We start from the raw sequence: 15,171 nt of genomic DNA, 5'->3' as shown, positions 1-15,171 counted from the left end.
GTTGAAACCTACTTCTAATATTTAAATGTGACATAAATGTAAAATACAATGTTCACATTTGTTACTAGAGCAACCATTTATTTATTTATAGCACCTGTTAGAAATCTTAGGGGATTTCTTATTGTAAAGCTATGTCAGTTGTCCTGTCACCTAGTCTTTGATTTGAGTTCATCGCAGAAAGCAGACTCGATAGGATTGGTTGCACTGTTTATGGTTTCAAAGAATTCTCCAACAATGACCCTTACCGGTCTGCTGCTTGAATCACCTCTTAAATTCTTGCTGTAGAGACAATGATAAAATATTGCTTTAGTATCAAGTAGTGCTGCCTCTCCATCCCTAGAAACTTTTGTAGGATAACTCTGACATGTGATGTGTCAGAGAAACATGCTGGCTATTTCAGCAATCCAAGCCTGCGTCCCCCACCCCTCCACTCCTGTCACATGTGCCTCTACCCAGGAGAGACTCATCAGAACGTCTGTCCGGCTATCACAGATCCTCCACACAGCTTCAGCCCAGCATCCTCCTCTCTCTCTGCTCCTTGCCTAGGACTCCTCTTATTACAGCTTTCCCCATTTACTTTTGTTTCAGTGCGGAAATGGAAGAGGCAGAGCTGCTGAAGGAGAGACTCCAGGCCATTACAGTAAGTGGAGTTGGGCGTTAGTGTTTGAACAATTTTAAGAGTCTAAAGGGAAGCATTCTTTTCTGCTTAACATGCTCTGAAAAATGCACAGAGAATCTGCTTTTGCTTCTCTCTGGCAAGACCTTCAAACAGTCTTTCTTTTCAAACTAAACTCATTCTTCAAATTGAATCAGTAGCTATCAAACTTTTTTCATTTAAACGCTGAAACGTTTGGCATATCAACCTGAGGTCATTTTAAAAGGTGGGGGTAGTGCTTATTAAACTATTTTTTTCTTTCACAACTCAAAAGAGTCAGGTTAAATGTATGAAAGTAAAAGATTGTTCCTGGTTGTTACTCTGGGTTTGAAGGTCAAAAGTATTGTTCAATAATAGTTTATTCATTTTTTTATTTTTACTTGAAAATTTAGAAAAATTAATTTATCAAAATATTTAATTAATTTCTGTTTGTTTTCGTAAAAGGGGTTTAATACACTATTCAATGCAGGATAATGTCAATTGATTTCCTGTGTAAGGGGCTATCTGTTTTCACTGAGTCTGTGCTTTACTAGGATCAAGTACAGACTATTAATAGAACACAATAAGACTTCATGTTTGCTTTGCTACGAATTGTGCCTGAAAACACAATTATTTTTTGTACTTCATAGCTCATATATATACTATTTGCAAAGGACGTTTAGCTCAGAAGAGATATAAAATATAACTTTAATTTTAAATTTAATGTAAACAAGGAAAATGAAACTTTGGCAGTTTATGTATCTGGTCAATGATTTACAATGTAAATATATTATTGGCATACCTTCTAGCATGTTAAATTTCTTTAAAAATCATTACCCTTATGGAAGTTATTTAATATTTCCACTTGAATGTTGGAACAGATTCTGAAGTGATTTCATTTTCTATTTTTGTAACAAAGAAAGCAAGACCTGTGATTTATTTGTGATATTTGTTTTCTGCATTTGGGTCACGTACTTCTCTATCAAACTACATCTAAAAGCACAAAAGCGAAACACTGAACCAAAACAATATCTCAGAAGTGGTCTTCCTTATATCTTGCAATTTGATTAAATAAGTATTCGATCTGTACAACTGCAGCATCCATTATTTATGGATGTGTTGACATTAAGTTCCTGATATCCTCCTTGAAAACATTTGCTGAATAATTAATAATTAACAATAATTGCTTACACTTATATAGCGCTTTTCTGGACACTCCACTCAAAGCGCTTTACAGGTAAAGGGGACTCTCCTCCACCACCACCAATGTGCAGCATCCACCTGGATGATGTGACGGCAGCTATAGTGCGCCAGTACTCTCCCCACACACCAGCTCTCAGTTGGGAGGAGAGCAGAGTAATGAAGCCAATTCATAGAATAGTTCTATAAAATTCTCCTGTAATGGATATTTAGAACAATATATCCTCTGTTTACAACATACTAACTAAATTAATGTTTTATGAAAAGGACACCTTTGTACGTACCAATGTAGTTTAGTGGAAAATCTGTTTAACTGACTTAGAACAATGGATGCAGGTAATACATGGAAGCATTTGATAAGGGCTGCCCCAAAACAGTTCACTGCCAACAGGTTGCACTTTAAAAATAGTGCAAAATGCACCACAACGTTTGTGAGAATGACATATGTAATTAACACTTTGTGTGAGTGGGGAAATGGGGCATTAAAAAGTGTCAATCTCATGAAGGGATGAAAATCACAACATTTATACTGTTTTGTTTTTAAAGGATAAGAGAAAAATACGAGAAGATATTGCAAAGAAAAGAACAGAAATAGAAGAAGAAAAATTTAAGCTTCAATATCTGAAGGTACGGTTTTCCTCTTAAAAGATCAAAGTGATATTGTTAGTTTTTGATTAAAAAGTTAAAGGATATAAAAAAGACATTTACCTTCCAGCTGTCATATTACTGTTAGTGATAGGAGTACTATAATTATTTTAGGTCTAGGAATAACAATAAATGTTTCTGTATTTTTACAAAGTAATTCTTATGCAGAACTTAGTAATCCTGTTAAAATGTTTTTCAAACTTAGTTACTGATTACCTTGTATGCCAGATAACTAGGATCCAGCACTTATATTAAAACCCAGCTTTTATTGATTTTGAAGAAAAAGCAAACAAATAAAAAAATAAAATACAGTTTACACAGGTTAAAATATGAGGTGAGGAGTCAAAAGAGGTGGTATAATATTTTCACAGGATGACACTTCTGCTGTCCCTGATTTTTTCATTATGTTCAGCGAACAATTATTGACAGGCATAGCAAATGACTTTCTCTCTTCCACAAACAGAAAAAAGCCTTAAGGGAAAAATGGCTTATGGATGGATTAAGTTCCCCAAGTGTGCAGGATGAAATGGCTCTGAAACTGCAGGCTCAGGATAATCAACGACAAACGAAGATTTTGGAGAGTAACATCAGCAGGTACCTGACATAATGTGTTCTGTGAAAGCATGTTATGCTCAAGCTCTACAATACATTAGTCAGACCTCATTTATAACAATGTTCACTGTTGGTCAAAACTGATTATCATTAATCATTATCAGGGATTATCATAAACAGACAGTTAAAGGAACTAAATCTATTAATTGTAATTAAATCTCCCTCTGCATATGCTATGTTCTAGAGTTTATGTATAGAAAATCCTAATGGATATAATGTCTGATAAAGTTGGTTTACAAACAATGGAGAAGTATAGTTAGGGTCAACTCAGGGGACTGCTTTAGACAAGGACTGAAACAAGGTCCAGGGTTCACAACTGGAAATGAAAAGGGCATTAATTTGGCATGATGAATAAGATACAGTATGTTTGTGCTTTTCACAGTCATACTATAGGTGTCTGTAAGAAGCTACATGGTGGAGGCCCAAGAGGTGACGGATTAGGGTATAGATTCACTTGGCTACTAAACTGATAAATGAGCAAAATGAGCTGAACAGCCTTTCATTTGTAACATTTTTTAAATTCTTTTATAAACTCCTGAATCTTTATCAATGTGTAGGTTTTAGTTTGTGATTGTCTGGCAGCATCATTTATGATGCCTATAGGTAAGACACATAGGCACCTGACAGCATGACAGCTATGCTATGTCAATAAAAGTACAATTTGGGGCTATAAAACAGTGAAACTGGGGACTTTGAATGCCTGGCTAACCTAGCCCTAGCCTTAATTAACCATCAAGACCAGTTGTGTAAGGTTATCTGTAAGAATCACATGCTTCAAAAGACAGCTTTCACACCATAACCAAACATGGAAATTCCAATAAAGTCTGCCAACCAGCTGGGCTAGAATTCTAGTACTGTACGTGTTCAGCAGGAGAGAACTGCAGGAATGTTGCATCAGCTCTTTCTTCCCTGATAACAAGCAGGGAATGAACTAGGCTCCTCTAGTTCCACATGTAGCAGGTCTCACAGTGCATAGGAAGAAACTGTTATGCTGACATCACTCCCTAGGTCTCTGAATAGCAGTATTGCAGATTTAACTATTGTTGGTGGGGGCTGTGTGGGTCAAGGCTGGGAGATGCCTGAGAGGTGACAATTGAATCCCAGCTGGGGATGAGCTACACACATGTCCTAACCTTTATGCTTAGTTGAAAGTCAGGGGACTTCAGGCCATACATATGAGGTGAAAAAGTAAGCGTGAATATTCTTGTGATCAATGGCTATCTCAACCAGTTCCTAATTTATTGTATTGTAGGAACAGACACAAACACAATATAATCAGGGGGCTCTCTGTTTCTTAACTGCATGTACTTTCAAGGCTATTGAAAGTCTGAATTATTGAATAGGCCATTGTAAAATCTTACAAAAGAAACAATATCAAACAATAACAAATATCATGCCAAGCAAACAAATAGGTATCTCATCTCGGCATTTGTTGCTTTTGAGCTATAGGTAGGGTAACTGAGTGCTTGCTGAAACGTTTCCAGGAAATAACAGGGCCAGGGTGGAATGTGAACTGCACATTGGGATGGAAACTAATTTTTTCACAAAATCTCTAGTTTCCATGCAGAATGCAAGTCTTTGGGTTTATCTGCACATGAAAAGGACCTCGTCTCCTGTAGAGCTGCTTTCTGGGCTGGGAACACCTCTATTGGGGTTTCTTCTCTCTAAAAACTGAAATGTACAGACAGGATGTGACAAGCTCAGAATGTAAATCATTCTCCCTGCAAGGCAGAACTGACTTCTTGAATTGTCTGGTGTCTTTAGCATTCAATCCTATTTTACAATTACAGATATTATTTACTGTATTACTACAGTGATAATATACTGTATAATAACATAATAGTGAGTACATAAACTCACTTCAAATTAAACAAAAAATAATGTTGACAGAAAAACTATTGCCTTTTCTATGAAAATATTAAGTGATTTTTAATAGTTTTTTAATGAGTTTAAAATGTAAGATATTCAGTTATTTTAAAGTATAACTATAATTATTTTGTTTAAAAGATGATCAAGACAGATTATTTTAATTTTCTTGATGGCATCTCCAGGCTTCTCTAACAGCAATGTACTGTACTAATGTTAATTACTTTAAGCACTGTGTGCTGTAGGTACTATATAAAAAAACATAAAAGCAATGCTCAACATAATATGTAATGGTTGTAATTTCAATAGTGCTTAAATAGATTCCGTAACCTTTCCTGTAGAATGGCTAGGAATATTAATGTGGACTTTCATGTAACGTAAATTACCCCAAAGACTGGTTCCATTTACTAATCAGCTTTAAAAATTGCCCTTCACAGGTTTAAGGTTGGTGAGGTCAAGTATCACCACATAAACAAGGAAAAACAAAATTGTGTTTCTGAATATGCATCAAAATGGCTTCCAGCCACCTGTAATTCATTCAGAATGAATGGGTAACATATTTAATTCATCCCTGTCATATTAAAATGGGCGCACTTGACATAGATATTTGATTTGGGAACTTGACAAATAGAAACAAAAACCAGTGTCTGGTAGCTGCTGTATGTAGAACTGCTGTATATAGTGTAAAATAGTGTACATTAAGTGGAGTACTTAGAGCTTGTTTTTAATATGAAAGGTCTCACATTGAAAACAAGGTAAATAATCTGACATCTTTAGAGCTTCAAACATGAACGAAAACTATTAACACTATCAAATAATAATTGTGTTAATATGGTAATTTTGTCAATGGCATTCTGTAGAAATTATGGCTGTAAATATATTCTTTCACTATACTGAACATCAGAGAAGCACAAGATTTCAAAACCATGGTTGTAACAGGTTCACTGCCATTTTGCTTTGTTGCATGCACATAACAGGTAAATTCATGATGCTGGTTAACATTTGTCACAAACAGAGTGTCTAACAGAGTGTCTACTGTGAAAGTCACTGACTAGTACCATTGGAACAAATACAAGCTGTACATCTGCAATGAATAATCTATTCTAGGTTGCATATGTCTGCATATGAATTCTGTCCCATTATCCTCAAAGAGCTTGCAAAAGCATGTCCGTTCACTGGTCTCTGAACCCTACATGCCACACATCATCCCATCTCATCCCACAAATAGTTCATGAGGCTCATGTGGGGCATACCACAGCATACCTGTCCCAGTTTCATCTTACAAGAATGACATTGCCACACAAGTATGAGGCATGTGTGTGCATTATGTCTGGATCAGCCCACAGAAAAGGCAGCAAGTGAGGGTGACAGGACTTGATCAATGTAGCACTGTGCTGTCAGTATGCCATCAATCACAACAAGTAGAGTTCTGTAATGACAGGACACTACTGGAACTAACTGGCGTCATGTAGTTTAGACTGTTTAGTGCCTTATATGAGAAAAGGGAGGAGAACTTAAAAGTGCACTCTAAATTTCACAGGGAGCAAGTGCAAACTACATAGGATGGGACGTACATGTTGATGCAAAGAAATTGTAGGCATCACATGATCTAATTAGTGTAGTAATGTATATTCAGTGTACATTCAAATTAATTTATAATAAATTTAATTTGTGATATGTGATATTTCCAGAGGCAACATAATTGGAAATTACTTTAATGAAAATTCTGAGGTTTTGTCATAATTGTTTCTTATGTCTTAAAAAAATGGTAATATCTTTTGAGTTTTTTTCTTTTTTTCTGACCATCTTACTACCACAGCTGTGCAAAGGTTTTTTGGTACATATTACCTTTTCTCAGAAATATGTTTCTTACGTAAGTTGTAGAAGTATCACTTATAGGGCATACATTAAAGATTTACAGGTGAAAACCTGGCATTAACCATTTGGTTTTCAGTAATGAAAACAAATACTGTATAGTTTTTAAATTACATACTTACAAATTAAGAATTGCCAAACAAAATGCAGTGGGTGGAGGTTTGGAAACAGTATCTTGCATTTCAAATTGTGTTTTCCCACTCTGCCTATAGGATTGAAAATGAAATTGAGGCTCTTGAAAGGCAAGAGATGATGATTTCAACCAACGAGAGTCTCATTCTGAAGAAGCTGAAGGAAGTTGAAAGGTCAGCTGAAGACATCATAAAGGTACAGTGCATTTACCCATCTTCACTGCAAAACTCGGCATTCTGTCTTTGAAAACATCAACTTCTGTTCAGTTTGCATATGTCACGTGGCTGTTGGTTCAGGCCAACAAGCAAGCAAGAAAGAAATTCTGCAAAAGAAATGTCATAAATCTTTTTGGCTGAGACGATTTTCAGATGGAATTGTGGAAACCTTCATGACATGGTGGCATTTGTTTGAATAGGACAATGGAGTTGAACAAAAATCAGTTGATGGAGAGCTGGCTGTGAAGGTTCTGAAGACAGCAGAGTTATGTCAAGGATGAAAAGAGTAACCTAAAGAACATAGCCTTTCTAATGCCGAAAAGGCAGATTAGGAAAATGACACTTGTCGGTGTTTTTGATTTATTTTTTCTTAAACTTTATTTTGATATATAAACGAAACTGAAGAAAATGTGACTCCTGCATCGTGTGCTTGGATTGTTTTCAGTTTTTAATTTCTGAACTATTTCCTCACAGGCAGTAAAGGCAGATGTCAAGCAAGGTAAAGCCCTTTGTTGCTATTTTCATTGTCATTTGTTTCAATTTTATTCCTACAGCTAAGCAATCAGGAGGCAAGAATAAATAAATGGCTGTTTTATTTCCATTACAGAGCCTATTGAATATATTTATTCAGAGATCCCAGATATTCCAAAGTCCTACAGACCCACAAACCTGAAAAAAATGCCAAGTCCAGAACAGCAAATGGATAATGAACAAAGCAAAAAAGGTATGAAGCTAGGATATTTTACTGTATGACAGTAAACTTAGAGTAAATTTTCTTTTAGAAAATCAATGCAGGCATTGCTTTAATTCCCTGTGTAATATTAGATACTGTACTGTACATAAGATAGAAAAACAGTTAATAAAATACACAGATTATGTACGTACTCCATAACTTTGTCAGTTGAACTGAGAGACTTATGTGTAATATGAATACAAGTCTGAACTTCAGCCCTATGAAACCGTAGTCCAAAACAAGAACTGGTACTAAAATAAAACTTTATTGTTAAAAAATTAAATATCTAAACTTTGGGTTTATTTCCATGAAAAATTACAGAAAAAAATACAATGTTTCAGAAACAAATTGTGTTCTTCAATTTGACAGTGCAATTGTGGAAACAATGGTCTACATTGTCTCTGTAGTTTAATGAGTTGTTCGAATTGCTACTTTATTTGCTGGGGCAGTTTAACACTTTTCATTTCTCCACAGCACTGTTTGCAATGGAAATCAATGTAGAGAAGGATATGAAGACTGGAGAAAGCCAAGTTCTGTCGACCGCAACCGTCACACCTGAAGCGTTTCAAGAGAAAGGCATTAAAGTCTATGACGATGGTAGAAAGTCTGTTTATGCACTGTGCTCTGATAGGGAAGTTGCTCACAACGGCGTTGATGAATTGACTCCTATCGAAGTGGAGGAGCTCTTGAGGAAAGCCACAGAGAAAAAATCCAAAACTGCCTTAGAGTACCATGAACCTGTGTTTTCCAGCTCATACAGCAGACCATCAACTCCACGGCGACGTGACAGGCCACAAGCCAGTCCAGAGCCCAATGGCCTCCAAGAGTCCCCTGAAAAGCACACTCCCATGATGCCAGAACTCTCTCACAATGACACGGCCCATTTTCAGGAGGAAATGGAGTCCCACATTCCGCACAGACGTCCTGACGGGCCTCCGAAATTTGCCGAAACCAGCCCAAATGGCAAGACTAACCAAAACATTTTCTCAAACGGAGATGAAACCCATTTACTGAGCAATATTGCCAAGTCAGAGCCGATGCCATATCAAGACTCCAGGGATGCCCACCATGCTGCAGTATTTGTTAATTCAGTGGATGATAACAAACAGTCAGCTGCAGCCTACCCAGATGATCCCAAATGTAATGTTCTTCATGCTATGCCTACCAGTGTTGCTAACGAGGAGCCCGTCACCATGATATTTATGGGTTATCAGTGTGTTGAGGATGATGTGGAAACACAACAAGGTATGGGTTTTGAGGGGGCCATTCGGGCTGAACTGGTAGTTATTGGCGACGATGATGACAATGAATCACAGCCTTCTTACCACCCTGATGGATATCACAGCAAGGTTTTCCAGCCCAGTATGAACTCCAGACTGAGCCATTACCTCCCAGGCACTGAAGTCAATTGCAGCACAAACAACGTGTTAGCTTATAGCGATTCAGTCCCATTACAGGATCAAGAAACAAGACCAAACCACGTCCCAAACAGAACATATTCAGATGGGCAAACCAGCAGAGATGCCACTGAAGACGTCTCCGTGACAGGTATTAAAAAGAGAAAAGTGAGCTGCTGCACACTGATGTAACTCATTTATCTGACACTAACATCCTGTTCTCTGATGTGAGTGTTTGCAAGAACATTTTCACCAGCTGGCCATGCTTTCTGCAGATTGCATGCTGATTTTACTCATCTGCATATCTGTGCTTCATTTCTTAACATTGCTCAATCAAATTATAATGAACAGCAGAATAAAAATGCAGGCACTGATTCTGTAGTAGAAACTGCTTAAAAAGTACTAGAACAACTGTCTAGAATTCTCAAATGAAAACAGAAGATTTTTAACGTGCCCATTTGACATATCACTGGTTATGTCAACATTTTGACTTCTGGAAGTGTAACCTCAGCTCTTCCACTACACAGTGGCTGATTCTGTATGAATCATACACAGAAAGGATTTTAAAAATGAATAACTGTGTAGCGTAGGTAGTACATGTACTTGAACAGCTCTCGATGAAATATCAGTTAATAGTCTTGGACTGAGTCATTTTGTTTACATTTTTGATTATATAATTTTTTTTCCAAATCTGTCTTTTGTGTTCTCACAATAGTTTGCATGACAGATGCTTTCTCTGCTCTCTGTTTTGTACATTTTAATGATTTTCTTGATTATTTTCTTCTCCTTTGTATTTCACTAGTCTTAATTTAGAAGTTTACAACATTCTGGATAATAAATATTTTAGAAAAAATGCTTCTTTCTGCTTAATTCTTTCCATTTTCATTAGTGTTTCCCATTTTTCACTTTAACTTTTCTGATCAAAGACATGAAAATTTTGGCAAAGCTTCCGTTATTCTTTTAATTACTAAAAAGCATCTCACTAACATCCGACAGCAGCCTCAAGAGTTTTGGCTGGGCTGCTGTTCCAAAATTCTAACAAAAATCCCTTTTTTTCTGTTGATTTGTTGTTTCTGGTGTCATTAATGGTGTAATGGTGTCATTAATTTTCATATTAATGAAAACGATCCAAATAATGCTCGGATAACAATACATCCCAGAAAGGCTGAAGAATTTGAGGTATTTTATAAAGTTTATTGCCAATAGTCATTTCCTCCAGGAAAATGTAGGTAGGTGCTACAATACAATTGCAGCTGAAGGTGCTGATAGATTCATTGAATTATCTGTTATTTTAGAAGTGACATTTAAAAAAATCAAGGCACAAACTGTCACAATAAAAACAAGGTCAAAATTGGTCCATTTACTCAAATGAATGCTGTGATAATTTTCATAAAATTAGACTACAGTATGTAGTGACAGATTCATAAAGACAGGAACAGCAGGCATGGAAATGCAATTAGCAGTGGTTAGCATTGCTGCCTTGCAACCCTGGGGCCCTGGGTTCATTAGCACACCTGGGGTGCTATCTGTGTTGGGTTGGTATAGTTTCCCTGTGTTTGTGTGGGTCTCTCCACCCCGCTGTGACCTTGTATTGGCCCTGTAAAACAGATAGAAGATAGATAGATGGAACAGCAGGCTTGTTTTGTTTGCTCAGAGCTGAAGTTCCATTATTTTTTTCCCAAAGCGAATGACTGAGGTGGCTGTGTGAGGGTGCATTTAAGATGCAGACTTTTGCCATCCACTATCAACCCACACAGCAAAATCCCCTCAAAGCAGTAATTAAACCACACTGCCATTTCATTTGGCTGTTGCAATTAATTAATCCAATCTGTCCTAAATAAGTCTCTCAAGATGTCTTTTTATCTCATTTTCATCAATAGCTTAGCTGGGAAATAAAGTTTCGAAATTGCAAAAGTTTTGCATTGTATTAGCAGTCTGACTATAATTTACATGTCTCTGTAAACACAAATGAAAGAAAGAGACTACATCTTAAAACACGGATTCTGTAAAGGCACTCAAATAGTTAACCAATTAGAAATCTTTTGATGGGGGGAGGAATGACAACATAATTTGTACATACGTGGGGTTATTTTATTTTACTAGATTTCAGCAGTGAATAGTATGAATTAGAAGAGTAGGAGAAGCAACTTTGAAATCAAACCCTGTTAAAAACGTCCTTACTATCTGTGTTTAAGAACAAATAGTACCTAGCACAGTGATATATTACAATTGAGTTGTCTCTTATTAATCTGTTCTCTTCAATACTCATCAGTTTATTCCTGCAGTTCAGTTATGTATGTATAATATACACTGTGTGGCATTTAAAATGCAACAAATGAATATTGAAATAATAGTGGTAGTGTTCTGAATGCATTTCAGTATATACAGCGCATGTATGTTAGTTATCTAGAACCCATTTCATTGCATTTACAGAGCTCTTCAACATCACTAAATTCTTAAATTAATGTCAGGCCTTTTTAGATAAAGGTCTTCTTTCAACCATGTTAATGAATTAGCCCTGCTTACCAACCATAAAAGTCAGAAATCTATCAGAAGGAGATTATTATGTGATTTGGTGTGAAAGGCTCCTCATTTTAGTCTAAAGCTCACCATATTTCAGAGATTAAGTATCATGCCATCCATAAATCTAAAGGTTTTTCTATGCCATTTCTATTTCTTACAATTTATCTTCTAGCACTTCAGGTAATAGTGATACAGAACCTTTAAAAGTGTATTTGGGGTGCCCTATATCATAATACTAATCAAGTCAGATATCAGTCTACAGAGAATTCTTTATGCCAGTGCATCCCAGAGCACTGTGCACAGCTTAGCACAAGCAATACAACATGTACGAATAATAGCATACGACTTAAAATAATTCAGTTTCAGCCTGTGCAATATCTTATGGTATAAAATTACATAACCACAGAATCAAAAGGAGCATTTTTATACAACCAGTCAGAGTGGGGAAATCTGTCATTTCAGTGTGTTATATAACTGTTAGCCTTCTCTATGAGGTTTCATTCTAATAGAGCAGGCCAATAGTTGCATTATATAGTACAATATACTGTACCAAGAAACATTCAAATGAAACAGATGCTATTGGTTCCAATATTCATTTGTTGCATTTTAATGCTATTTGGTATATGATAAATGTGATATTTGTTCATTCATGTTTTAATGATTATTCAAAAACATTGTGATTTGAGTCTACACCATGCATGGTACATTTAGGCTTAAAATGTGCTGATCTGTCACTATTTGTCTCTTGGTTTGGTGGCTTAGAAAACAATGGATACCTCTTATACATGTACAGTACTTTCCACTTTTGTTGGTTTCCTACTTTTATTGCCGTAATAGTCTAATCTTTTGACAGTTTGTCCCCAAGGGAGAAATGTATTGCCATCATCAAATAAGTCATTTCATTGATTTTTTTTCTTGTTCACAGCTTTAGGAATGAGAATGACAAAGCTAGGCAAAAGAATGTAATCAATGAAGAGCAAGATTCCAGTAGCTGCCTTAAGGATTCCTTGAAGAACAGTCACAGAAAGACTGTCCACTGACATGGACTCTTTTACGTTTTGCACAATATTAAAAAGACTAACCTACTGTTGACCACTGTTGATGATAATTATACAACTTAAATATTGTATCAATGTAGACATTAGGGCATCATTTATAAACAGTTCGTCTATGCTTTCTTTTACTAGAGAACGCAAAAAAGATATTAGTTTCTATTAATGTTTTATTTTCCTCTTTGATGAAAGTGCCATTCAAATATTTGTTGTTTTAATATACAGTATGTGCCTTTGGTAAAACGGTGACTAAATAAGATTTTATATGCTGCTTTACTAGTGTGAGAATTATACTCATTTAGCAGTAGGGGTTATTCCCAATTGCCAAAATTCATATAAAAGTTCATATAAGCGAAGCCAAAGATGTAAACAAAATATGTATGCAATGTGAGGGCTACTAAACCATGGTCATGTTGCACAAATATTAATAAAAATAATGCTGTTCTCAACACTTCTAAATGTTTCATTATTTGCATGATAGTAAAAAGTACATTATCTCAAACCACACATAAAGAAACTGCAAAAATCAATTTTCTTTAAAACATGGTTTATATTTTATTTTGTTTGGACATCATACCAAAAATATATTAAATTGAGGTCACAGGGATTTTTTTTGGTGAGTTCAACCAGCATACTACAAATAAATAACTCTCAAGGTAATGGATTACAGAAGTCAAGTTTACCTCTCTATGTTAACTAGGAGAGCACGATCTTATATTTATGCAGCTGTGCTCATCTATTGACCCTTAAAAATGCTGTTTTTTGTCACCATATGAAAACTTTCTAGGTTTTTTTTTACATCGGTCATAAACGTTACATTCTTTTTTTCTGATGTTCAAAACCTACAAGCTTAAGTTTAATGGAAAGAAAGACAATAAAGGGAAGTTAAAACAAGGCACTGGTGGCATCTAGTGGCAATTAGGAGACTTACATGAAGAAATAACTGAACAAAATGTACTGTGGCATAAAGCACAAAGCTGGTCCTGATTCTAAAATGATGACAATGAGCACAGCTCAAAAGAGGACTGGGTAACTGCTAAGATCTTCTTATAATATAAACAGAATTTTGTGTTTATATTATACCATAAATAGAACACTGGATGCTGTGCTTTTACTTTTATTACCTTTTCTCAAGGGCAGAGGGGTGGCTCTGTGGCTAAGGATCTGCACCTGTGGTTGGAAGGTTGCTGGTTCAAATCCCTCAGCTGGCGGAGGAATCCTACTCCGTTGGGCTCCTGAGCGAGGCCCTTAACCCCAACTGCTCCAGGGGCGCCGTACAATGGCAGACCCTGTGCTCTGACCCCAGGCTTTCTCCCTGTCTGTGTGTCATGGAGAGCAAGCTGGGGTATGTGAAAAGATAATTCCTAATTCAAGAAATTGTAAAGGGTTAATAAAGTGATGTTATTATTAATAATGAATTAACCTTTATTACTCCTAAAGGAACTTATCTTGCGCTCAAAAACATAACATATGACAATAATACAATACAACAACTGTAAGAAATCTTAATACAAAACAAAATTCAACAACATTGCTCAATCAGAACTCTTCCAGTACCATAAAATTAAAAACAGACCTTGTAAAAAGTCTACCAACAACAACAGACGTGTTACTGGGTCCAAGATTGCACCAGTAATCTTGGCACCAGTTCTGATCACTTTGTTCATCTTATTTTTGGTCTGCAACAACAAGGCAACTCCCCATAATCCTATATTCATGAAGAATAATGACACCCAACAATTACATGCTTCTGAGGATGTTTAAGTATTTAGGTAAAGTGATATTTGGCTTAACTAAATGTTAACTGGTCCCCCTGGCCTTAGGAAGAGAAGTCTGGGATCCCCATGCAGATTGAGGTCACCAAGGAATAGCGGCAAGGTGGAGAAGGAGTGGAGGAAAAGAGCAGGAGATAAAATACAAAAGGGTTTGTGTATGATATACTGTATATACTGTAGCTCTCAAGAAGTGACATCAGGAATGATTGATTAGGAACAGCTGGACAAAAGTCACTTGGTTGTCATCCGTCCCAGGTTTCAGTTAGATATTCCATTTAGTTTGCATTTAGGCTTCAAACAGACACATTAACTTCCTGCTTAAAAACTCATTTCACTTGTCTTTTCATTGTGGCCGTGTCCAAAATACAGAACCCTATTTTACAGTATGTACGAGTTTCATATGTTATTGTTTATGTATGTGTGTTAAAGTATATGTGTAGTTTATTTGTAAGTAGCAGTATTGTATTTTACTGAGTGTTGTTGGTTAATGAGATCTATGGTTCTTAATGCAA

At 36.1% G+C, this 15,171-nt stretch overlaps 1 protein-coding gene across 1 annotated transcript; it reads left to right on the top strand.

Annotated features, from left to right (window-relative positions):
* Positions 1–494: 494 nt before the first annotated feature.
* LOC148823471 (palmdelphin-like) lies at positions 495–13,332 on the top strand. Its single transcript, XM_088928403.1, has 8 exons — positions 495–640; positions 2,381–2,461; positions 2,943–3,073; positions 7,045–7,159; positions 7,654–7,678; positions 7,787–7,903; positions 8,387–9,460; positions 12,758–13,332. Exons 1-8 carry the CDS (start codon positions 596–598, stop codon positions 12,796–12,798), a joined length of 1,629 nt encoding a protein of 542 aa, XP_088784529.1. The 5' UTR covers positions 495–595; the 3' UTR covers positions 12,799–13,332.
* Positions 13,333–15,171: the final 1,839 nt, after the last annotated feature.

This window comes from Atractosteus spatula, chromosome 11 (assembly GCF_055471065.1).
Source record: "Atractosteus spatula isolate fAtrSpa1 chromosome 11, fAtrSpa1.hap1, whole genome shotgun sequence".
Classification (NCBI taxonomy): Eukaryota; Metazoa; Chordata; class Actinopteri; order Semionotiformes; family Lepisosteidae; genus Atractosteus; species Atractosteus spatula.
This window is presented reverse-complemented; position numbering and strand designations above follow the sequence as displayed.